Below are 27288 nucleotides of genomic sequence, written 5' to 3'. Positions count from 1 at the left end.
AATTGTTATGATAACTGTCAATAATGCCATCTGAACTGTCAAAAAAAATATAAATGAAGCGTATAGGTATTTTTGTTCAGTTTTTATAATAAATGTTTCAAAATTGTATTATACCTAAAGATAAGATGCAAAGCACCATAAAGGAGCTTCTTGACGCTTTGGGGTAATTTTTAAAAAGCATAATTGAAAATACTTGGTTGTAATTACGCTTGTTTATCACGCTCAATTAATTCAATTTCAGATGTAATTTAGAAGCAGATACGGTATTAGACTATATTCAAAACGATCCCAATTATGGGAATAGTAATCTCTCTTCAAAACAAGTGAATGAATACGCACAAAGATTAGCACTAAAGGCATGTAACGCAAAAGTATTTTTAAAAAAGTATGAGGAATTAAAAAATCGCAAGTATGTTCTATTGTTTTGTTATAATTTATAAATATTAACTTAGTTATGTCGAATCAACAATTAAAAAAAAATACGTATTTTTCTCAGCACTGATAACTTGTCGGATCTTGTATTACTATTTTATAAATTGGTTTGTGATGAAAAGAAATCTCGAATATCTAAGCCAAAAGTAGCTCCAAAACCTGTCCTAGGTGATAACAAACATCAGATCACCAAAGAAGATGTGCCACAGGTGAGATGTTTTAAGAAAGTTTGTATGAGAACTGCTAAAGCAAAGTTTTGTTGAAAGCATACTATAACAAGATAGTAAGATTTAGTTGATAAATCAAAATATTATCAATAAATAATTTATTAGAAATTTTCATTTCATATACACAGTATAATTGTAAAAATTGGCATACATTACCTTATTAAAGTTTTAAAAAAAGATTCTTTTGATATATCATTAATTTTAAAATTGGAAGACTCACATACAGCGATAATATGTTATAGATAAAGGACAAATTACTTAAAGCTGTCGATGAAAGTAAAAAATTAGTCATGAAGTCATTTGAAGAGAAGGAGTCTAAGCTGCGTCCAAACTGGTATAATAGTCTTGATTTGCCAAATTGGCAAAAAGATCATCCTGCTATGTCTTGGGACTTTCCCAAAGAATCACTACCAATAACATTATCTTTATGTAAGTACAATGAAATAAGTAATACTTTTAACAATAATGTATTCTATGAAAGTAATTAGAAACAAAATATTATATAAAACTTTCTTAAACTTTAGTTTTAAATTGATTGATATATAAGAAAAATGGTTTTTTTGTTTGATTATTGGGACTAATTGTTGATTATTATTGTAGCTGGGATTCCTGTCACATCTCAAGAGAATATAATAATAGATGAGCTTTTGTATGTTTTCTCTGGTATCTCTGGTAATTTTATTGTTCCAAAACCAGCAAAAGACACATATGATCCCCGTACCTTCATAATATCAGATGACTTAGATGATGCTCTTAAACAAATAGTGCAGCAGATGTTACCATTAGCATCAAACTACTCCATAGTGCGGAGATTTATAGAACACTGTAATATGTGGTCTGGGCAAGTTTTACATGCTTTAGTGGCTGCTATTGAAGTTTTGTTAAAGGATTATTATGTAAGTTGTCATTATATATTTTGATATTCTATATTAATAAAAAGGGAGATTTTTTGCATAGATAAATAAAAAAGGTTACTAAAGCAATATACATAAGACTTATACACCTGAAGATGTGGCACTATTCATAAAAGTATGTATAATACATAACTAAGCAAGACAATGTCTGCCGATAATTTTGATTATTATATTAGATATATCACAATACTTATCTCCACAAATTTTGTAATTGTTTCATAATTTGTTAAAACAATTAAAAGACTTTTCATTAATGGATTTTATGAGGAAGGTTTAGGTATATAATTAATTAAGTTGTTATATAAATTGGCTGAATAATGATGATTGTTATGTAGACGTAATGGTCTACATAACAATCATTGGGTTGAATAATTTCAACCCATATAATGCCGAATGCGAACTATCTACCAAAGCTAATATACCATAATGTATTATCAAAACATAAATTGCTATAAAAAATCAATGTTTCAGACAATGATAGCACAACTGGAGACAGAACATTTGTCAACAAACTTGACATTACAGAAACTTTGGTACTTTGTACTGCCTACTATGCACACTATGCAGGTTTTGGCAGCTATTGTTACCAGCATTGGAAAGGTAATCAGTGAGATTCAATTATTTTTTAAATACTTTCGAAATATTTTCATTAAAAATTTGCTGTTATTTTTCAATACTTAAGTATGTGCCCATACTTATAACTGTTGACTAAATTAAAAAAAATTACTACATTTGAACTAAAGAAAATGTATGTAATTGCTCGAGCAATTTAGTATTTCAATATTTCATCATTTATAGTGTGTACTTAGTCAACTTCTGACTGACCTGCAGTAACATTAATTATAAAGCTTAGTTTTAAATGTACTTTAAATTGTAAGACATCTTTAAAATAAATGAATGTTTAGAATGTTTTTGTTAATTACCAATTTCAACATTTAATCTTAAAAAATTAATAACTTATATTACAAAAGTATATGTTAAGCAATATCAAGTCAGAAGTAATGCTAAAAAGGTTATATGTGTACATAGTTAGAAATTTCAGAGTGAACTAAGAGGGGGGGCAGTGTTAACTGTGCTTCATGAAAAGACAAATACCTTGATGGGAGATGCTCGTGCACAAGAAATATCTTTATTCCTCACTGAGCGCTCCTGTCGGCCTTATCTTAGTATCTTAGATCAATGGATACACAAGGGTACTATTGTCGATCCTTTCCAGGTATGATAACTGCTAAAAATCACAGTAATAAAAATGTATTAATATTTATTAAAATCCTCTTTATAGAAATCTTAAGAATGTTTTTAATTTTCTTTCATTCAGCCTTTATTAGTATGTATGTAGAAATGATTCCTAATATATATTGTTTTCTAGGAGTTTATGATAGAAGACAATGAATTGATAAACAAAGAAGAGTTACCTGTTGATTATTCTGCTGATTACTGGGAGAAACGCTACAGTGTTCAAAGAGATAGAGTACCAAAATTCCTGGACAAATTTGCTGACATTATACTTCGTACTGGGAAATATTTAAATGTCATCAGTCAATGTGGTACAGTTTTAACATATTTATTTATTAAAATTTTGTTTAATTACATAAAAATAATTCTATGTAATTTTGTAAATAATAACAACTTCTTTAATTTTTACCTCATTTTGATTTACCAGGTAAATCAATAACAAAATCAAACACTGAGGAAATAAAATATTCCCTTAGAGAGCAAAACTATGGTGCTATAATTCAAAAAGCATATGCATTTGCGAGCAAGTCCTTATTGGAATTATTATTGAAGGAATATGATTTGATGGGTAGATTGAAATCTGTTAAGAATTATTTCTTAATGAGTCAAGGAGATTTTATAGTACAATTCTTGGACGCTACAGAACAAGAGCTATCGAAGAAAATTGATGACATTATACCATCGAAACTTGAGTCACTTTTGGGATTATGTTTAAGGTAAATTTACAGTATTCCAATTCTTTTTATATTCCAACTTTTTTTTAGAATTCCCATGTTCTACAACGTGAAAAGATACTCAGTAGTTTACTTTTCACCAATTGGTTTGAGAGCCCGCAGCAATTTGTTTCCAAAGCCTGCTTCTTTGAAAACCGATCTTACATATGATTTATATAAACTCATTTATTTAGATCAAAAAGTTTATAATCAAGCATTGATTATTTTTTATAATATAGGTAAATAATATATACCTCTTAAATAGTCAAATTAAAATGTGTAACCTTTTTACTTAATATATTCCAGGCTGTCTGCGGCAAGTCATGATCCTTATAATGAAGACATGAGAGTGGAACTGCTTCCTTATGACTTACAGTTCCAAATGTTTAAAATATTGTCAATTGAAACGGAAGAGGAGAAAGGTTAGTAGTTTATAATTAATATAACATTTTTTAAAGGACTTGAAAATGTTTGGTTCATTCCATAAAGTTAAAGTATTAAAGTAAGTAATTTATTTTTACCACTACATGAACTGTTGGTGTTTATACTCCATAATAATATTAAGTATTAATCATAATTAATTTATGTTTTGAGATGACTATCATTATTAAACAGTTTAATTTTATTCCATGTTAAAGTAATATGTATACGAATTAAACTAAATAAATACTTGTGTAATGTTATGTATGTTTTGCAGAGTACAAACAAAATAAGGACTGTCTACCACTGACTGGAATTGAAACATTTTCGTTTGGAATGGAAGTGAAGTGGCCGGTGTCACTTATATTGAACCACAAGGCCATAGCATGCTATCAGATGATATTCAGACACCTCTTCTATTGCAAGCATGTGGAAAGATTGCTTTGCAGGTCAGTTAACATGGGTCAATGTAATCTTACTATATCTATGACAGCCCTAGAGCACTGCGGTCGTATGAAAGTGGTTACTGCTTGTTGCTGTGCAAATGGTCACGAGTTTTAATTCCTTATCGTGACAAATATTTATATTAGCTATAAGTGTTGTTTGTTGGTCTAAATGTTTAAATTGGGGATGTTTTCGTACTCCCATTGCATTCGAAAGAGGTTGTTTTGTAAGCATTTTTCTTACAATGATTATTTAAAAGCACTTAATATTTAAGCTCTATGGCCATATATGTATATGTAGTTGTATGTATATAGTTGATGAATCTTATAGTATTAGAATTAAAGGCAATCTAGAATAACAATTATGTCACTTAAGTGTACAACTTGGTTAATGGATAAAAATAGAGTGATGTTGAATTTATAGAATCTTTTTTGGTACAAGTAGTAAATAGATATCCAAAGTTTTTCCTACTAGTGTGCAAGCTTGTCTATGTTGGTACCACCCACTTACTAGTTATTCTGCCGCGAAAGAGAAATATTTTATTTATTGCTGAGCCAGTGTAATTGTTTTTCACACCGTCAATAAATTAATAAATGGTTACTTATGGTAGCAAGTTTATGGCAGGCGGTGCTACCTTACACTGTAAATCTTTCTATCACTTGTCCATTCGTCTCGTCTAGTTTTCAACTATAAATTAAAAAATATATCCGCCTTAAGAGCGCAATAATATCATCAAGCATGCAAATCCCTCAAACAATATTGTTATGGCGGGAAAACAAGTTATTAGAAAAACCATAGGCCGTAAAAGTTGTCAATAATTATTCATGCAGTGTTATGATAGACTGCGCCGAGCGCAAAGACGAGCGATTGATATCAGTGAGTGAGTGAGTAAGTAATGCGTGAATGGCGCCCAGGGTGTGGCTGTACAACAAGGTGGTGAAGCGCTTCTCGGAGGCGCGGCTGTACGCGGACGCCTTCGCGCTGCGCCAGCGCATGCTGAGCTGCGTGCAGCACCTGCAGTACTACATGTGCGTCGAGGTCATCGAGCCCTCCTGGTGCCAGCTCATACAGAGCCTCGACAAGGTCAGTCAGTTTAACTCTAAAGAAACATCTTAACATTTTAAATCTATTATTAGTATGTCTGGAATGCTTCAATCATTATAAATGTGCTGAAATCATTGACTGCTTCGTTACTTTAGTGATTAGTCTGTAAGACTGTTGGCGCTTAAATCGCAGGTTCAGCCCCCACGTCGAGTTAATCTATCATCAAATCGGCTTAGAGAGGTGTTCTTCTCAATATAATTTATCAGTAACACCCCGAAGTTTGGATGCTATCTAACGCTTACACTGCCGCCCCCTGGAAAGCACATAAAAGCGTTGGTCCCGCGCCTGTATTCTTCCCATTCGTGCCGCCCCAAAATTAAGAGAACAGAGAACATCTCTGTTGAGGTAACGACCTGTGATTGTGCAGACAGGTTTGCACTTTCACCTGCTAGCGTTGACGCCGCCTGTAGTTGGCTAGTCTCCGTTAAGATGGTCGTGAGTGACATCGGTTAATCGAACGACGCCATCATGCAATCCAAAAAACCATTTTAACTATATATATATATATATATATATATATATATATGTCGGAGAAGCAGGATGCCGAACAGTTGGGTTCGGGGATTGATCCGACATTTGTAAGACTATGTGGGCGTGCAATGGAGATATTCATAAAATAAAAGGTATTTAATATCGTCTAATCACTGTATTCATTGATTCAATAATCGTACACCACAATAATATCAAAGGATTACAATCATTAATTATCCGATATATATATATATAATCATACTATTAGTATGAGACTTATAATTATATGTAGTATGATTTTGAATAATCTGAAATATTTTAAAGTTTCATTACTGACGTGGGCTCGCTACAAAATGTTTTTGTTGCATATTTTTTTAATGTATTTTTTATATAAAAAAAACAAAGATAATACAGTTCAAAATCAGGCGAATAACGGTTAAGGCACACCAAGCGTAGGTATGAGTGAAATATTATTTTTTATTTTATTTATATATCCTAAAATCCTTGAATCCTCCCGGGTCCAATCTGAACTACCTTGGGATTCACCTAAACACAAAAGATTCATTTATACAAATCTACAGGAAAAAAAGTACAAGATATATGAATATACATACATAATACAGGCGGAGAGAGTTATACTTAAAATGATTTAAGCAATTCGACTTGGCCTGTTAGCATCTCTAGAAATAATAATAATAATTATACTTTACGAACTCAGGATATAAATATATTTGGATTATATACCATTTTATCTCAGGGCATAAATATCTAATTAATTCTAGAGAATTTAAGAATCTAAATATGGGAATATAAATAAAAGTCAATATGTAATAAGTCAATATATTCACTCTCTTGTATAATATAGTGTTTTTTGTTTGATATCAGAATTAAAAATGACTACTGTAGCTATTATTTTTTACAGCTAAATTGCCTACATTCAAGATAAAGTAATTAGACACCTTTTAAAAAAATATTTACCATTAATATGTCAAAAAAAAATACGAAATTTTTTCAAATAGTTTATTTTGAGTATCGTTAAATATATTATAAAACTTAAAACATCATAGATATATAAAATTCATAGGCTTCATCTTAAATATAAAGCAAAAAATAACTAAGATTTACATAAATAATAATCTTCGAGAAGAACAAACTTAAATTAGTACATTTAAAGTAAAATAATGGAATAAATGAAGTTTATTCTAACTTTAGTAAAACCTTTTTTAACGTATTTTCAAGGCTTACAATTTTTGTTTCATATTGAGCAAGCTTGTTCTTTATGTCATCGAAATCAGATACATAGGTCTTCTTATTTATAACAACCTTTGCTTTTTTAACAATTTTTCTGTCCAATCTATAAGCCTGGCATCGTTCAAAACAACATTTTCCGCTTTCGATGTCTTCATAATCATCTCCGTATTTACCAAGTGGTTCCGCGTGAGGAATTTCTATTCTATTATCTTGGTTAGGTTTTACAATGATTCGATATTTCGGCAAAAAGAAAGGAAATAAACTTATTCTTCTCGCAAAAGGCTTAATACAGAGCATTTGTGGCTTAATAATATTCAGATCTTGTAAATATAATGGTAGCCATGACCAGCATTTCATAGGTTTTGTGTATATTTTACCAATCAGAACACTTTCGAAATAAGATATGAGTCTTACTCGAGATACATGTCCTACCAACTCAGCGTTCGCTCTTATCTCTTGAGTATCACTAACGGCTAAACCATTTAGCAAATTGAATAGCACTATAGGTATCATAAAAACAAATACAATAAAAATGACGTGACTTGTCACTGGGAATGTACTAAATTTAATAGATCCAGCGTCGAATTCTCCTGTCAACATAACAATAGTTTTGAATAGCGAGCGTCCAGGGTCTTCAAAGAAGTCTTCCTCTTCTTCTTCTTCGCCATTTTTGTTAGGATTCGGTGGTATTTGTTCCTCGTCTTCTTGATCTTTTCGAAACAATGTGTAAAAACTCAGAGCGAATGCTATAATCAGAATGCAATACCAAAGCAAAAACTTGAAGAAATTCCACGAAACAGTCCGTAACATTACAATATTTGTTGATAAAGTTGGGAATTGGCCAATGAGCAAAACGAGCTCGGCTGACGATAATAGAATAGCAACTGCAGACAACTGTTGTTTTGTGGATTCTTGCGCTGAATCATAACAAACAATCCAAGCTGTTACGAAAATTAATGCAATTTCCATCCAATTTTCAATACTTTGTAAATATCTTGTAGGAGAAACCAAAAATTGAAATAATTCTCTGATAATCAAAAGAATTAAGCCAATAATAGCTCCGATATGGGTCACTACGTTTAAAGCTTCATATGAATTAAACTGTTGTTTTTCGGTTCGGTATCCTAAAATAATATATAGAACTAAACATAACCACAAAAGTGAGTAAAACGTTATGTTTGCATAAAACAGACTGCTTATTCGTTGCCATTTTAAATATAGAAAACTAGTAATTACTGGATGCTTAAGAAGTGGACGTAAATCCTCATTTCTGGTCATGTACAATAGTGCTTCTGTTTCAGGAGCTAATATAGCGTCATATTTTTTCGGTGTGTTATTGTTATTGTTTGAGTTATCCATTAAAGGTACTTTACATACCTCGTTCTCTAAAGAGTTATTGGGATATACAAGGAAACTGTATTTAATATGGATCTCGTAATCATCATCGCTGGGTCGTTGGCTGTTTGTCGTAATACATTCGTCTAAGTATGTCTCAAGAGTTTTAGCATTTATATCAGCTAAAGGTGGCTCATTGAACTTATTATGTAATCCGACACAAGCTCCCTTTCTAAGTAACTCTAACACAGTATCGCTGTCCCCATTCCTTGCAGCATAATGTAAAGCTGTATTATCTTTTATATCTTGGTGATTGATATTTATGTTGATTTTAGGATGCGTTAATAATAAATGTAGACAGCCGTTGAAATCAACTTTTGGACTATTTAAAGCTGATCGCATACCTTTTACTGTTATTTGTATAAGAGATTCGCTATCGAGTCTACTTTGTTTGATACTGTCTTGATTGATACTGTCAGTATCAAACTTAGTAGACTCATTGTCGACAAACATTTTGAGTATTTTAGAATATCCATTGCGACAAGCTAAAGCTACCGGTCGATTAGTATTGCTTGCGCACGTGTCATTTGGATCTGCTCCAGAATTAAGTAATAATAATACAACCTTTTCAAAGCCTTTATCGACTGCTAATTGTAACATTGTATTCGAACCGTTATTAGCAGCTAACATAGATTGATGTTCGTCCTTTTTAACAAGTTTTGAGAAATCTCTGATAAAGTTATCCTCTTCGTGTCTATTTAAATAATAGAATAATTTATCCACATCTATAACATCTTCACTTTCGGACATAGAATTAAATTTTGGTAGAAGATGAGGAAAAGCTTCTTGCAAATAATACCTGGCTGTTCGGCCTCTAATATCTTTATAAGTATCCAAGTCAATTGTGTCTTTAGAATAATCTAAAATATATGTAACAACTCTCTCAAGGCCTTGTTTGGCGGCCGAATAAACAGGTGTAACGCCTCTTAAGTCGGGAGCATTAGCATTGCAACCAGCTTTAAGTAATTTTTCAATCATTTCTTCATACAAATCTAACTCACGTTCACGGTCGTCATCTAAATCTTGTATTTTTTTTATTGCCATAAGCAATGCAGTATTTCCCTTTGATTTGATGTTCACATCAATTCTATCATCTTCTAAAAGTATTGATAACGCTTCAACATTACCGTTTTCTACAGCAAAATGTATTGGAGCTGCTCCGTGTGTTTCATTTATTTTGTTAACTTGAACTTCATGTTGTAACAATAGTTTCACAAATTCAACTCTATTAGGTTCTGATATGGCCAATTCAAGACAGTTTTTATAGTCAGGATATTGATAAACATGTTCAAGATCCACAGCTCCGTAGCTAACAAGCTTCTTAAACGTTGCGAAGTCATTATTTCGAAGCGCTGTTCTTATTTGCACTTCAGGATCACTTCCGAAGAGAGAACCACCTCGCGACAGGCGGTTGGCGTTCATCTTGTAGCTGTCCCGTGTGATGTCTTATAACACACTGGCATCTGTGAAGTGAAAAGATTTCGTCCCTTATTTAGGTCAACCAATTTTCTTATAAAAGAAAACATTTAGATACTATTATTATTAAATTGAAGCCACTAATTACTGCAATTGAACAATTAGTTACAATTAACAATTGGTCACAATCATGTTTATTTACTCCTTGTAAATAGTGTTTTTACGTAACTGAAATTTCTAACATTAAACGTATATTGTAGTTGTCAATTTGATTAAAAATGTTAAATGGCAGCTTAAACATTCGTGTGAATGTAAAATGATCGGTGTAAATGAGCCGTTAGCTACGTGTTAATCTTTGAAATAACAAGATACCGGTTTAAGCTCAAAGTTAACTCACAAAAGAAAGCTTAGATAACTAAATAGAAACATCTAGACTGTATTCTTAATAATGTGTAATATTATTTGGGTTCTACTATATTGTTTTGATACTTTTATCATTTATTTGATACTTTATATCAAAATATGAAATGGCAATAAAATCTTATACAATAGTCGGCATAGTAAGCCGTTAATTACCTAAAAAAAACGAATAAGGTCAATTTCATCATGTTCTTTAATGAGCTCCTATAATATAGGCCGGCGTGTATAATGAAGGTGCAATTATTCAAAATTTCACCCAATGCCATAAAATTAATGCTATTCTCGTATAGCACGCGCCGACCGCTTACTAGTATCAAGTAATTGCTCCCATTTGCACTCACCATTATGTTACTTGTGATTTAAATGTGAACACAAACCTTTTCTTACTTTAAAGCCTATCCAAAATAGATCTTTTATTTGATTAAATTGTAACTTAAACTTATGTTTTTTTTATATTATTAAATTTGCAATAAACTCAAAAACTATAGAATGAGTGTTCATACAGTTTCTATCTATTAATGGAGCGCATCTTAATAAATCGGAATATGACGATATGTTGAAGACGCCGGACGTGGAAAAAATCCTGTCGATTGCGAACTTTACGGGCAATAGATTTATTTCGATATAATTGATTTAGTCTATTCCAACCATAAGAAGCAAAAAACCTAATAAACAATATTTGACATTGATTTGACGCGATACTATTGGTGGAGCTAGAATTGTCTCTGATATTAAAAATGAATTTTCGAAAAAATTGCATTTCGAACGTCGACGAAGCTAATATCGGAAAATTGCATATAAAATTAAAGTGTTTTAGTGGAATAGTGTTTTTTATAAATATTTACATATTAATCAAGGACTGTCTGTAGTGCCCAATTTAACCAATCGAATGAAATACGTAAATCTAAGGTTTATTTATCTTAATTCGTTCTTCGATTGGAATTAACTATAGATTCTTATTCATCTCGCGCGAGATAAATAAATGTATAAATATTTTAAATCTATTACTAAATAATAATACAGACAGAATAACAATTACAGTTTTAGGTGGCTGTGTGTTGGCTGTTTGTTAGCCGATTTTTTGGTGATTATTTTTTTTTATTGAAAGTTTTAGTTTGAGCGTAATTCCATATAAATTAAAATATAATCATATAAAATATTATCATAATAATATTTGCACTTCTTTATTATAAAATGACACGTAAATATTTGAATTATTTTAGCTTAAAGTTGTATCGCGTAATGGTATATTAGTATGAGGTAGTTTTATTTGCTAAGTCTGGGCTTAGTAGGTGAAATATTTGTCTTATGCTCTTTCGTTAATACACCATGACTAAACCTCGCCTTGAATTCTGTTACTATGGCATAATTATGTAAAATATTTTAACATGTAATTAAGCCCAAGTATTTAATTTTTTTGTAAAGAATAACAGATTCCTCTTTTTAATAACTAAAGTCAAAAGCAAACGTATTAGCACTATTCATATTATGTGCGCGTTGGTTAGAATATAAATATTAATTGTCATCATAGAAAATACCGTTGGTCAAATAAATCAAGAATATGGTACCGCAGGGGGTATTATAGTGCACTTTTATACCTTCGCTTTCATAGTTCGAGAAGTCGGTAATCCACGAGTTTATGTGATTTTTCAAAGTATAGGACATAACGTTTAAGGTAGCATAAGCAAGTACTATAAAATACTCTCAACGCAATGAGCAACTGGGACTTCAAGTCAGTAATACTAAGTTAATAATTTAATTAACTTTCGATATAATCTTATAAAAAATAAACCAGATTCAATAAATATTGGTGCTGGAGCCAATTCCAATCAAAGTAAGAGTAATTAAAGTATTTTAGAAGTAAAAGTCATGTGGGTATGAATAGTTAGTAGGATAGTATGGTATTAAATAAAGGTATATTAATTAACATAACACATGAAATATGTAAATCTTAGATTTGATCCTTGACTATTCCAATTTTGAATGTAGGTATACTTAAACTTATATGTATCTGAATAAGGACTTAAGCCCATATAGCTCTGCTTAAATGAAATCAATCTATCTGTATTTGTTTTTAATTATTCATAGTGGAAAATTATTATTACCAATTACGTAAATTCTCTGATCAGTCAACGGAACGGTGAAGCATGAGATACTGCACATGTTTACGAGAACAACAATGTACTTGTGTCCGCTTTCAGATGTCCGATGATCCCATTGTCCGACGCTGTTTCGAATCGTAAATACCTTAGCAACATAACATTAACATTTTTCGATGTAGGAATCTTTACTTTTTATTCTTAATTCTACTTTATTAAATAGAATGACTTGTAATGCTTTTATGTCTATTAAAATTTGTTTACATCATTACCATTGTTTACATATTTTCTCTTTTTTTTTGTACCAAAATCTTAAAAATATCTTAAAGTAAAACCTTTTTCAAAAGATCATCTATTTCTTAAGGTATTTCATTAACTCTAATAAATAAATACTAAAATAAATTATCTGAAATATCACAATCATAAAATTATAATTTATAACACAATATCTTCCGCCTGAATAAAAAAATAAATATTGCCTCGTCTGACACATTATTAACTTAATTTTTTTAACATGAATACTACTACTAATCTCACTGCCATTTAATAAAACCGCATCAATAGCATAATAATTATTCAAAATATGCGAGAAGAAAGAAAGTCTATGAACATCGTACATAAATACACACAATATTTTGACACAATTATTTCACAATTATATGCACATAAGCTCTTTAGAGAGACAATTTTAAAATTAAAATGTAATATAACGTGAATAAAGAGGGCAAAGAATTGACTGAAATGTTATTCGGTGACTATAATTTTAAATGACAACATAAGTATATACCTTAAGCGACCCTTGACATTTAGACCAATAATGATAATGGCTATTTCAAGATGTCCGGAGGCGTGTCTTACGGCTTTTATTCCATCTTAAATTTGTACACATCTCTAAAAATACTTGGGCACATTAGTCAAGCTTTTTTTTTAAATTACATAGTTCAGTGTAAAGGAGTTTTAACCTATTTCCTTCAATAATATACTTCAAATAGTATCTTCAAAGGCCAAAAGTCCATGGTAATTTTACACAATAAATATTCAGGCTCCACAGACAAAGGGCTTATTTTCATATGAACCTTTATTCATGTCAAGGTCTCCACTCCAAGGAAGCTGCGTATTGATGTCTTATCTTTCTCTCTTTAAAAGTCATGCCGCCCGTGGATAAAATATGGTACATACATAAATATTAATTCCTCCCATAAATTACTTATGTATGAACTATTGAACATATTACTGATATCATCAATGTTCAATTTAAGTGCTAGCAATTTACTTTAAAATATATGAGAGTATTTTTACCGTTTATTTTGCTTTTTAAATTGTAAACGTTAACATTACATATAAACCATATTTAGATTTCTAAACAATAAAGTGGTTTTCAGCGATTTTTTGTGTCTTAGATTTCCTATTTGAATGTTATACCATGAACACTCTTACAGTTCTACCGTTTGTCTGTCAGCAAATCCTATCGCCTCTTGTTTGCGGCTTGTTTATTTAAAATATAAACATATTTGATTCATGGGAACACGGATTCCTATATTAGCGGTAGTTATATATTTTGCTTTTGAACTATTGTTTATTTTCAATATATGACGACGCACGTATTGTATTTTCGAACCTAAGTTGCTATGTTAGCTCGCTATATGTTTTGCATTTTATGAATTCTTAAATGATGTTACGTTATTTTTAGTGGATACTGATATATCCGTTATGATAATCTCCTCGTAATTTGTAATGTATTACATTACAAATATTTGATATCTTTATATTATAGCCTCTAGGAGTTTTTCAATATTCTGTACTGGAGACTTAAACCATATGTAAGTCTAAGTCTCGATACAAATCCCATAAAATTTAAATTCAATGAAAGTCATTAGATTTTTATCCGTAAAGAAATTTTCAATAACAGTTTTGAATTCAGCATTAAGAAGTTACTCGAAAAGAATGTAAAGCCTTTATTCCTACTACTGATCTGACTGAGTCGGATTGTAATATTGACACACCTTTGAATTAAATGTTTTCTTGACGTGTGTTTGTGATTGGCCGCGATAGCCAATATTCTTTTGGGAAAACATTAGTGTTATTAAATAAGTTTCTAGAACACTTTTACTGAGTTCGGTGATAATGATCGACCGGACATCATCATTACCGACTTCCGTTGCTGTTACACATTATTAAGTTTTATCTTGTTTTGTCTACACGTTTGCGACCCGCATATCATGATTACCACAATATTTTATTACTATACCGAAATCTTAATTATGTAATGTAAATTATTTTATGCTTCCTTTTTTTAACTTTTGCTAAGACGCTCAACTACATGAAGGCGTGAATACGTAATCTCGCTTAAAGAAATAATATGTACATTAGGTATTAAAATGTATCTTTATATTGTATGTTTTTTGCCGAATTCGTAATTTTAATTCCAAATATAAATCAATATAAACTGCACATTATTAGAATAGGATACAAAATAGCTTTCCGCCTGTACGCTTAGATCTTATAAACTACACTAGGTTTTCATCAAAAAAGTGAGGGTATTGCAACTAGCAAAAAAATAAACATTTTGTTATTTTTTTATTATTCAATCCAAAAGTTGTAGGTAGACCCTTATTTTACCCGTGTGAAGCCGGGACGAGTTGCTAGTTGTAATGTTTTTAGAACCGTAGCAAATATACTGAATGTGCTTGGAATGTATCGTATAACATTTGCTTGTTGATGTTTTTATATGTTAAGTAGTTTTGATGGCATCTCGTTATTTATGTTTAGGATACAGATACCACATATGTTAGTTAAAAATATTTCAAATTAATTACATCATAAAAATAAATAATCTTTACATCACAGATATAAATCTCATAAACATAACGGGTTTGTAATTAATGCAAACCGTACCGGTTTTTAGGTAGTTTAGGTGAAAATATTATAACTGTGCTGTACTCTATGAACAGCCTTTAATGTTGCTAACCGACTGCTCTTCCATTGAGTATTAGTGGAATGACTCCAATTACTATGTGCAAACATAACGAAATGTCTCGAGCTTTATCTGGCATCGACCTAATCCACAATTCGATAAGTGGTCGGTGAGTCTTACCTTAGTCTTAAAGTTAATCATAAAATGTAATCAGTGACAATGAGATTTGGACGTATTTTTCATCTTTATTGGTCCAAGTTCATTAAGTGCGTCTTTCTATTTGTTACAGTCAAAAGATCAAAGATCAATCGATCAATTTAAATTAAATATCTCTTATCAAAATAATATAGGTAGTAATTTGTACCTACGTAGTGTAAAATCAACTTTGAGGACTAAAGGAACTAAAGGAACTTCTATACTTTAGCACGTGTAACATAAATTAATAGCATTGTATTAAGTTGTTTAAGTAGGGTTTATGTAGTTACAAGTGTGTGTACAACAGTCTACCGATACCACCGATAGCCTCTTTAAAGCGAAGAGTATGCGGGCTCCGATTTATTTACTCCAATAAGATTACGAGCGCTATGTATACTATTGTTTGCTGAAAAGAAAAATGTATATCATTATTCTAGTCACGTTTTTTGGATACTCATAAAAAGAACATCTCGTGCAGTATGTTATGGTATGGTAATGTAGATCTCCTCTATTCTTCACCATATATATATATTTAAAAATCTCTAGAGAATTAGTTATGGTTGCCACACATCCGGCACTTGACCAACTAAACAGTAAAAGCCTTCCGTTCCGCACACGATATTTCAATTTAGACTCGCGTTCCGACGAGTGAGTCGGACATTTTTGGTCAACATTGTACTTAATTTCGTAGGCCCTAAATATATAATCGAGTTTTTAACACTTTCGTAGGAAATTTAGCTTAAGTACGAAGTAATGTGTTCCGCTATACCTGTTACCCTACTTACTATATCAATGCTATTTTTTTGATCTTGTCAAAATGAATATTCATTCTTATAAAATATACCAAATTGTTTAGGAAATGTCAATAATTACGCATACGAATTACTTCGCGTAACACGTAAATGTTAACTTTTTAATTCAATGTCAGTAATTACGATGCAAGTACATTGGATCGATCGGATACCCGTATAAAAGTGCCTAATAGCTCATAAAAATCAAGTAAATGACGGCTCTTTAACGATATCCTGAAGTGCGAGTGAAACTGTGTTGTTTTGAGTTTCTATTTTGAGTCGCTGGACCGGCACAGACGCGGATTCACCCGTTTTCTGATTAACAGTTTTTTACAGAGATCACTGGTTCATTTATACCAGTGCCTCTAAACACTTTCCATCTGTCGTTACGCACGACGGGCCCCCGACGAATTTGCTCGCTTCGTATGTTTTAGTTTTATATTGTTTTTGTACTTGCTCGAAATATCGCTTTACGGACCAGCAATGATGAGTATTTTTTTTCTTTTTATTCTGTCCGAAATAGAAGTTATTACTCATATTTCTTTGAAATTATTACCTTTATTTTAGCCGTACATTTTTGGAAACTCTAAATTTTGACCAAATGATAATATGTTCAAAATTGACACAACCAAATACAACCGTGGCATTTGAAATAACCTTCAATTGAAATTGGTGACCTGTGAGGTGATAACAGCTCAGTCGCCAAATTCGGTTGTATAGGTAACAGTTTATTGGTTTCTGTTACGGAAGTGAATATTGTATTCAAGTAGCAAATGAGAGCGTATTATGCATTATTCTCTGCTCCATATTTGGTCTGTTGGCCGATGTGGGCGAAATGTTGTCATCGTTCCATCAATGTTATTAATGCGACAGGTATTCGCGGTAAGGCAAAAATATCTAATAATGTATGTCCACAGACTTAAAACAAATGTAAAATAATTTATGAAATATCAAAACGTTAAAGTTATACCGAACCTAAGCCACGACTTTAGAAAATCAAACAAGTCTTAACTTATCTCAGACGAAAATAAGTTAGCGGAATCAGCATTCAAATAATTACTATTTGTTTTTAACTAAGTTATAAACTACTACTAATATTACATAATAAAGGGTTGTAAAAGCTCAAGATTTCAGAATCGAACGAGTTCCTTTCACATCACTGTCTTGCATACCGTGGAGCATTATAACTCGACATTCATACAAATGCGAATGTTTGATACTGTTTATAAAACAATATAAAACCACGGAAGCTAAGGTTGCGTTTGTAAATCAATCTCTACAAGTAAAACCATTCATTCGTCACACTGAATACTTAATCGCGTTATACACATAATTTTCAAATCAAACTGATGGTTTGATGATCACGTAAGAAAGCCGTGGGAAACAAGTAACCTATTTCATAAATCGTATGTCCGAATATTATCGCACGAATCGATTGATTACTTTCAAAAGCAATCGAATCGCTCCTGTCAGAATCGCTATGTTACCAGTACCTTTAGGGCTTAAAGGTCATTTATTTTCACCGAGTTAATTGAAATACTTTTGTATTGTGACCTGTCCAATATGATATTTAAGATTGATGTTGTCCGCATAGTTATTTTCAAGAAATTAATTTATGGTCTACTTCTGATATAATTGTTAGCAATTATATTAAGATATTTGTCACAATCGCATAACAATTTAAACAATTTATGGCATAATTCTTAAAATAATACGGTGCATATAAAAATGCTCGAGGGAGGAGGCCAAACCAAGAAGTCCTAATATATGTACTCAATAATCGTATGTTCATAATTATTTATACATACATACATAATTAAGTATGTTCTATTTAGAGAATAGATTCCTTCAAGTAGTGCTTCTACAATCTTATCAATATCTAATCAACGTTAATCTCTATCAATTTAAACGCTGTGTCACGTTTTTAGCAATAATACTGCCGATACGGTTTTAGTATAATTGTGTATGAAATACAAATTAGACTAAAACTAAAGATGTAGTTCATTATGTCTTTTAACTCTTTTCTTTATAAAATATATTTTCCACCACAAAACCACAAGTAGTATTATTTAATACTATAGATATTAAATGAACCTAACCCAACATTCCTTCATTGTAAGTCAATCAGCCAGCATACCTAGGCTAAGGCTAACCAGTTTAATAACTGAGCTTCTCGGACATAAGATGCGTAAATATAAACTTAACGTCGTTTTTTTGTTTAACTAACGCCGGATATGTCGTTGAATGTTTATTATACTATATCGTGTGCACAAGTTAGCCCACTTTATCAATTACCATAACACTTCCCGCGAGATCTACTCGTCGACCCGTATGTCCTGCATCATCATAAATATGATGACGTCACCCTCGTCTCGTCGACCTTGTTCGAGGGCTTCAGTCATCGTATGTTAATATCCCAGTTCAATGTTTACACCCACATATGTTTGTTATATTGCCCAATTTGGTAAACTTTGTTTTAAATCGTATATTTCTTGCGAAATCGTGAAACTTTTACGCATATATTCGCTCAACGCAAAGTGCAAACGCGCTAATTTAAGGTCCCTACAATGTGATATAAATTAAAGATTAGTAATAATATTTTATTGACAATGCTATCTAATTTTTAAACGATGTTTTAGTTGTAATTATTTTGATGCGTTTGTGTATATATATATATATATACATGTATTCATTAACAATATGTAATATGTTTTAAGAACAATTTTGATGTAAAGGATTGTGTATTATTTAAAATAAAATTTCGACTTCGATTTAAAAAAAACATGTCGACGATTGCAATTGCGATTAACTTGAATCACAACATAAATTACAAACATCCCTTATGGGATATATGGTGTTTAACGAAACGAATTAGGTAAAGAATTTTAAACCAACCTGAATTAGGAAAGTATTAATGATATCACTGAATTATTTACACAGTCACAAGCACTTATTCACTGGCTTTGTCTGCTATTGGTTTACATAGCTTCTGCGCAACCGTGCAACTCGAGCTCGATGTTAGAATGAGGCGGTGCGCGCGCGCAGGCGAGTGGGAGGCGAGACTTGCTGATCCTGCGCTACTGGCAAACTCAATTACCGCTCATATTGCTCTACCATATCGTACTGCATTCGAAACCGATTGAATCACCTAACTATTGACCATGCCTCGTTATGGAAACTTAATGGTTTTATTCATTTGTTAAGTTTGAAAATGAATGTATAGCGAGTGTACCCATGGTTTGGGTCATGCTTTAATATAAATACATTTTTTTATACCTTATTCTAACAAAAGTTTTTTTTATAATTCAAACTCTGATAATTGTTTATATTTCCCAATGGAAGTTTTTTTAACCTTTCCATCACCTTAAGTTTTTGCAGTGGGCGGAGCGCCTTGTAGACCGATGTAGGCGTTTCTTTTCATCTCATTGTACGTCACAAGGTTACATTACTCATAGTTTTTATGTAGATAATGCTGATTGTTACACAAAGATAACTATTAGGGGTTGGATAATGTTTTCTTTATAAAAATAATACTTTAATTTTGGCTGGTAAGAATTCAAACTAAATCTGAGTCAGTAATGCCTCGTACAAAAAACCATTAGTTATCTGTTCATTCTTTAAAGATTAACCAAATGTTAATATAAAATTTGAAAATGTTTTTGTTTGTTTGTACCGGTGAATACAAATTATAGATTGATGATATGTATTCTCAGTAATAGTCTGTAGATGCTGCTGCTGGGCAACGTCCACTTCTTCTTTTTGAAGAGAAGTATTGGACCTTATTTCACCACGCCACTCCAATACAGGTGGTTGAACCATGTGATTAATAAAAAAACACTTTTATTTTTTTCTAATATAATTATCACAAAAACGGAACGTATTTTCAATTATAATAAATTTATAAAAAAAACATAATATGATCAAAACTAAATTATTATCATTTACTTTCACTTTTATTGAAAATTTACAAATAAAATTGTTACGCGTAGTCACTTAAGAAATTTAACATTAACTGGCTCATTTACCATTCAAACGGGAACATACATACATACTTACATACATAGATCCTATGTATTGCTGTTTGGTGGTAGAAAATATGATGTATTATCTACACATACGGGCTTGCACGAAGCCACCAAAAGAATATTATGACAAAGTTACTAAAATATTTTTGTTCACAAGATAAAAACCGAAATAAAAACTGTACTTGAAATACAAATATTATTTTTGATTATTTTCAACGGCAATTGTTTATATGAGCGTATAGACTGTGTGGAGACTATAGTATACTCGACTCCGATATAATTATATAACATATTATTTAGATTTAATTTTTTATGTTACAGGTGAACAACGTAGACGAGGTACTGGAGCGGCATAACGACTTCCTCGAGTCCTGTCTCGGGGACTGTATGCTGACAAGTCCGCAGCTGCTCAAAGCTGTCACCACGCTGTGCCTTGTGTGCGTGCAGTTTTGTACTTTCATGCAGGTATGAAGTTTTCAGTAAATAATGCTTGTGATAATCCGCCGTTATATATGTAAATACTTAGAAATAGAAACACTAATGCATTTAAAGTTTTCAATAAATTGATAATGTTTTATAGCTTTTATGAATAACAAAGAAAATGTGTTTTAAGCGTTAAGTATATAACAATGCGATTTACATAATATAGATGCAGAAAATCGTAGTATTTTATTGTGTCTCAAAATAATTTAAGTAAGGTTGGGGATAAATATTTAATGGTGCCGATTTTTTCGTACACAAACTCTAAACTATAGATTACCAGTTGTCGCCTGTGCCTTCGTTCATAATACCGAATTTCTTAAAATTCAGTTCAGTGGCTTGGTCGTTAAAGAGCAACAGACACATAAACAGAGTTCCTTTCGCATGTATAATATAAGTATATATTGTTGTATAGCAGTGCTAAAAGTCTCGGTATCCTCTCTTAATCTCACGTATGAGAAATATATAAAATAATTATATTATACTCTATATTTGAAATATTGCGTAAAACATAATTAGCACTATTGATGTTTGTCCACCAAAAGCCTTAGAATCCTACTTACCTTACTTTACCTAATTAACCTTAGAAAATAGCGTGAGATCTTACCGTTCGCTTATTTAAGACAAACCACGCTTTTATATAGAGAAGCATATACTCGTATTTAGAAATATCTGATGCATTTACTCAGGTTATTATAATAAATATATTTTAATATATAGTAATATTTTATTTGTAATTCTATCTCTTGCTTATGTATGATTTATATGATTTAATAATTAATTTTATTTTGTATTGTTTAACGCAAACAAAACACGTTAATTGGCAAAAGGAGATGCACAAGTACTTCGTGGACGCAGAGCTTAACAGTATGCTTGGATCAACGTATGACAATATTGACTATAGTGAGGTACACCACAAATATTAGACATCACATGCGCACTAATTATGTACTTAGATCACTGATGTAACCGTACCTATAACATCATATCCGTGAACATGAGCCTGTCTAAAATAAAAAAATACATGTTTTTGTATTTAAAAGTAATTTTACCAAGATATTATACTTCACGTGTTATTCAGGTCTTTGAGACCCAAATTCCCATTTCTTAAAACCGACTGTATGTTTTTTTATGAAGCTGCAAAATGGGATATATTTTACTTTATACATACATGGTGGTATGAACCCATCTCAAAAAATAAAGACCACGAAGGAATTGACATTAAAATTATATTTCAAAAATAAGAAATTTTACATTCTTTGTATAAACAAATCCCTTTATTCTATTTAGAACTATCTATTTTTTTTAGATTTTAACCTTAATATCTCTATAAAGATAGATATCGTATATTCGAAATCATTAAACCGCAGCAATAGGCCATGTTCACATATAAATGATTATCACTCAGTAATGACAATATTAACTTATTATAATCGTATATAATGCTTCCATGTAGTATTTGTGTTATAGCGGAATCATGACGGATTTACTCTTATTTTTCATGACTTTTCTGTTTTAGACTTTCACGGTGAGTCCATTTTACTTTATCTGACTTTGCTTCTTAGCTCTTAAAGATAAGCGTTAGGATTTTGTTTTTGAATGTTTTTGAAAAATTTTATGTTTCATTCAATATTAATTTTCGCAAATTATATTACACAGAATTATTATTGATACAAATCTTTATCAAATTTATTTATGTATGACGAGTTTTATGATTGTCCATATAGCTTAGTTAAGAAATCCTTCTTGGTGAAATCTAAACAGGACTGGTTGTTAAGATATATTAAGTAATGAAATTAAACGTATGAAAAAAAAACAAAAATAATAATATTCTTATATTTATTAAGAAGTCTAGTTTTTATTCCTGTGGAATAGTTCGATGTTTTCGTGTGAATAACAAATGACATCATGTGAAATATAATTAATTTGTTTTATTTACTACGGTTTCGCCGAACATAGACATATAAGAAATAAGTAAATAAGGATAATATATACATAGAAACATATAAAATACTTCCCATTTATGGTATTTCTGAAAACAGCACAATGAATTGTGATCTATGAATATGACGAGGAATTAATATTTATGATAAAAAATAAATATTTATTAAAACATTTACCTTAAACATTTTAATTTTATGTATTAAATTATTATTAGTGGAGAGATATAAAATATATGTTTTTACAGCATTTATCATACATCTAATAAATTGTCACAGTTATATATTTGTTTTTAACAGTACAAATCATCACACGTCTTTCACGTCAATTAAATAAAAGCACAATATCATTTTGTTCCATTCGTTTTTGTAATATGTAATTATCATTACCCACTTATGAAAGCAGGACCCTAGAAATTGACGTAATGTAATTAAATATGTAATTAATTTATCAAAAACCTTTATACATACAAGTATTTGCTAGCAGGTAGCTAGTAAAGTTTGTTATTAGTGATTTCATTGATTTATATTGTATTTAATTTTATCAGATTTAAAAATAAATCCTGATTAGAATTAAATAGATAATATAGTTTAATAATGTTTGTGTATTAAATGCAGGGTGCGAACTGTGGTACTACTACTGGCGGTTCAGCGGATTCTTTTTCGCGTTCAGTATCTCGCTACGGGTTGAGATTCACCGCAGCATTGCTTTCAGTGCTCGCCTACATTGAAAGGATGGCTCGAGACAACAACACCAATAAACTACTCAATATTTCCGCAAGGTATGTTAGGAATATTAAGTTATTTCGTTATTCTTGTATTATTTACGTCTGCATTCAGCGCCATCTGTTGTCGTATAAATAAAGTTACTGAAAAAAATATGACGTACGAGATAGTTACAAGATGTGTTTCTGACAACTACGACACCAGCTGGTGGCAAAATTTGTAACTAGAGTTGCTTAAGTTTAGTTTACGTTTTGGTTTACATGGCTAGTTTATTTTTTATTTCATTAAAAAAACTATGTAAATAAAAAAAGACTGAATATGAATAAAACAAATGGAATATGTCTTACAAAGATTGAAAAATTATACTCGAAACATTAGAAGAGTAAGTTGAAGCATAAGTTAAAGCTATAATTATATATAACATTTAAATAAAGTAATATTAATGTACCACTGTGCTGGGTAACTGCCTCACATCTAAAAAGCAGATTTGAGTATCCGCGCCAATGCAGATTGGTAGGTGCATACGCATATGTAAAAACTCAGTGGCTCGTGTCTAGGATTGAACCAGCTTCAGTTTTTGTCTTCTATTTGACGGGTTCAATGTATATCTATGTTGCCAAGAGCCATGTGAACTGCAATACAATACTTGAGTTATTCATATTCAATTGTGACTTATAAACAGGACTCGGTGCTCTTTCTTAAGTTCGTAGTTCTCTTCTCAAATAGGTACCATTTGAACCTTTTGGAAACAATATATTTTAATATTCCAATAAAAAATTAACAACACGAATACAACATGGTATTGTCAGTTTTTTTTATCATAAAATATATAAACCTAATGTAGTAAAATTTACACTCCAGTAGAATTAAAAAGAATTTCTACCTCACGCCTTGGCACTCCCAAGCAGCACCGAGACCAGCGATAGCCAATTATGATCGGCTTTACTTTTTTTGCTGATTAATGTCGCCGCAAACATGAATGAATAATATTAATTGTATTTTAAAAAACACTTTTTCCAATTTCAAATAGTTTTTATAATTAAAAAAATATTTTCAGATTAAACTTCAATACATACTACGTGAAACAATTGGAGAAGTTTTGCTCTGATGACAAATTGCTCGAAGCGGACAAGAAGTCCTAGCGGTCAGCGCCGCGTGTCACCGCGGTCTAACTCTTGTAACACGATGTTAACGATTTCATACCAAGACTTAAACAATAACAAGAACACCAATCAAAATTTATGTTCAAAGATATTTTAGCTATTGCATGTAACAAAATTAATTTTGCCATATTATTTTAACGTCTTAATAAGACATTAAACGTAGTTCGAATATTCTTTTTTTAAATATCTATCAGTTCAATCCAAATAATATTGCAATGCGTTTCCTAATTATTAAAATAAAAAAATTAAGCTGTAACTAAAATTTTAAGATATTAAAAACGGCTTGCTTTAATAGTTACCAGTATTAGAATTGTTAATCTCACCTACGAATAATTACACGATATTAATATTTACATATTTAAATTGGCACAATAGCAACACTCAATTATTATTAGTAGAGATCCATCCGTATAATTGTGATGAAAACGTACTCTTGATACAAGTACAAATTAATCTTAAAATACTCAATGCGTTATTTTTTTATGCCAAATTCCGATTGAAGTGCAGTATACATTTTAAAAGTAATTAAATATCCAACTAGATACATTGCTAATTTTTATGTTTTAAAAAATTTACACGGCCGCAAATATTTTTATAAGTAAATTTGTCGTGCATGTATAAAATCTTTTAGGCTGTCAACACATATCTTCAAGATTAGCATTAAAGATACATACGATTTTGACTATGAAAGTGTATTTTATTGAATATGCTATACTTACGTTAGATTTTATCTATCGATATCAAATAGCAGTTAATAAAGTAGAATCTCGGAACAAATATTACGAAATATCTCAGTTTTGCTCTCTATGCAATAAATATTTTAGGTTTTTGAATATACTTGCCATAATACAATCAAGCCATGATAGACGTTAAGTAAATGTTGTGAATGTGATGCGTGTTGTGAAGTGTTTGAAAGTAAATCTTCCATAGTGAAACAATTTCAAATTGGCTGTGCAGTGTATTAAAATTTTATTGCCACTGTTTGTACAATTTTGTTATAAAAATGTCCGACATGAATTCCTTCTATTGTAAGTTTATTTATCTTTTTTTATCAATCGCTGTCACTTGAGAAAAGCAGTTCTTTAACATGTTTTAAGCCCATTGTTTTAGCTTTTTTTTTTACAAAAGTTTGTTTCATATGTAAATCTTGTATCGTAGAATATTTTAGCAAATAAATAACTAACACTAATGTGTTTTTCATTACCCTTAAATTGTCCTTTCTATAAATTAAGTTATAAACTTTGAAAAGTATACCAATGATGAGTAAGATTGATCGAAAATGCGCTTCAGTCTAGAAGTATGTACAGCCCATGGATATTCATGATAATCAATCATGGATGAAAAACCTGTCTGACTGCAAAAATAAGGCATTATGATGTTCTGTCGTCGATTTCAGGCACGGCTGTCAATTTCCAGGGAGACCAGCCAAGACATCTTATAGTGCACAAGTGTTTGCGTAAACACAGGGGCACTCTGTTCCCTCACGCTCCTAATCCGATAGTAACGGTAAGAGTTCAACCACAGGACCTACAGCTTTACGTGCTTTCCGAAGCACGGGGCTACTTACTTCTAACTTCCAGACTCCGGGCTGTTATTTACAATTTTTTAACAGAAAATCCCAATAACTTTCTAACGGCCCGATCTAAATTTGGCGTTATATCTACCCAAGACCTAGATTAGACCAAAGATAGTCGAATAAGATATAATTATCTATTGTATAAACGAACTAAAATTTTACATATACAATAGCAGTTAAGTCAATGGTATCAAGATGTTCAACTGCATCATATTTCATGGAATTTAACTATTCAAACAATTTTGCGTTTTGCCTTGCTTAATACTACTTTTTTTGATATACCGTAATCTGACAATTTTTAGTTATGAGTGCCCCTTTGATGTATTAAAGCGTCTTACAACGGGAGTCTTTAAGTGCGATACTTCAATTTTTGTACACTCGTCGTTTAAAACGATCACGATAATCGCAAAAGGTGAACCTCAGTCATTATTTTGAAAATGAATAATATACAACCGGTCTCCTCTAACAGAATTTGTATGAGATACCCAAAAGGCTTCTGAAGCACTTTATGCACGGGTCTCTGAGCTCTTTCTAATTGAAGTAGGGAAGTTATTCCTCAGCTTTTAACAGTAGCTGAGTAATGACTGTTAAAGCAACATAATCTGATTTTAATATATCTCTCGTTACCGAGACACGAGGAAGGCGCACTAAATATTGCTGTTTGGATGTATGTAACGGTATGTAATGTTAACATCACTGGCTATATAAACCGTTACTGTTAGATACTAGCTGAACTTGAGAGTTACTTATTTGTTCATTCTAGAGTCGTGCAGTTGCCAAATATTTGTATGTGAGCGGAGGGGAAGAAGAATGTAGTTTGTATGTGTTGTGTTTGTACCATATTTAGTTTTTTTTATTCGATGTTCTTGAAATAATATTTTTTTCGTAGTAGTTTTTTGTGATTTCATTTCTTTCTTTCTTTCTTTCATACATTTC

The 27288-nt window shown here is 31.1% G+C and overlaps 2 protein-coding genes across 5 annotated transcripts; one reads left to right on the top strand and one right to left on the bottom strand.

The window, feature by feature from the left end:
* The first annotated feature begins 32 nt into the window (after positions 1-32).
* On the top strand, positions 33-25956 carry LOC125077552 (gamma-tubulin complex component 2-like). 3 transcript variants are annotated; one of them, XM_047689475.1, is made up of 17 exons: positions 33-163; positions 242-409; positions 497-641; positions 902-1088; positions 1260-1555; positions 2045-2173; positions 2616-2789; positions 2943-3120; positions 3237-3525; positions 3829-3944; positions 4220-4391; positions 5301-5469; positions 20789-20932; positions 21778-21855; positions 22467-22475; positions 23506-23669; positions 24671-25956. In XM_047689475.1, exons 1-17 carry the CDS (start codon positions 93-95, stop codon positions 24753-24755), a joined length of 2574 nt encoding a protein of 857 aa, XP_047545431.1. In that variant the 5' UTR covers positions 33-92; the 3' UTR covers positions 24756-25956. The 3 variants fall into 3 exon arrangements, with proteins under 3 accessions (XP_047545431.1, XP_047545432.1, XP_047545433.1); XM_047689476.1 differs by lacking the exon at positions 22467-22475; XM_047689477.1 differs by lacking the exons at positions 21778-21855; positions 22467-22475.
* On the bottom strand, positions 7052-19545 carry LOC125077550 (transient receptor potential cation channel protein painless). 2 transcript variants are annotated; one of them, XM_047689474.1, is made up of 3 exons: positions 19338-19545; positions 9024-10070; positions 7052-8987 (listed from the first exon to the last, which is right to left on the bottom strand). In XM_047689474.1, the coding sequence occupies exons 2-3, from the start codon at positions 10027-10029 to the stop codon at positions 7159-7161; spliced, it is 2835 nt and encodes a 944-aa protein (XP_047545430.1). In that variant the 5' UTR covers positions 10030-10070; positions 19338-19545; the 3' UTR covers positions 7052-7158. The 2 variants fall into 2 exon arrangements, with proteins under 2 accessions (XP_047545430.1, XP_047545429.1); XM_047689473.1 differs by having other exon boundaries at positions 7052-10070.
* Positions 25957-27288: the final 1332 nt, after the last annotated feature.

This window comes from Vanessa atalanta, chromosome 4 (genome assembly GCF_905147765.1).
Source record: "Vanessa atalanta chromosome 4, ilVanAtal1.2, whole genome shotgun sequence".
NCBI classification, from domain to species: Eukaryota; Metazoa; Arthropoda; class Insecta; order Lepidoptera; family Nymphalidae; genus Vanessa; species Vanessa atalanta.
This window is presented reverse-complemented; position numbering and strand designations above follow the sequence as displayed.

Bases quoted from the DNA above. Each gene is read 5' to 3' on its own strand.
- LOC125077552 (XM_047689475.1), top strand. From the start codon at position 93: ATGTTTCAAAATTGTATTATACCTAAAGATAAGATGCAAAGCACCATA. The intron at 1,556-2,044 runs GTAAGTTGTCAT...TCAATGTTTCAG, and splicing joins TTTTGTTAAAGGATTATTAT to ACAATGATAGCACAACTGGA. The intron at 23,670-24,670 runs GTATGTTAGGAA...AAATATTTTCAG, and splicing joins CTACTCAATATTTCCGCAAG to ATTAAACTTCAATACATACT.
- LOC125077550 (XM_047689473.1), bottom strand. From the start codon at position 10,029: ATGAACGCCAACCGCCTGTCGCGAGGTGGTTCTCTCTTCGGAAGTGAT.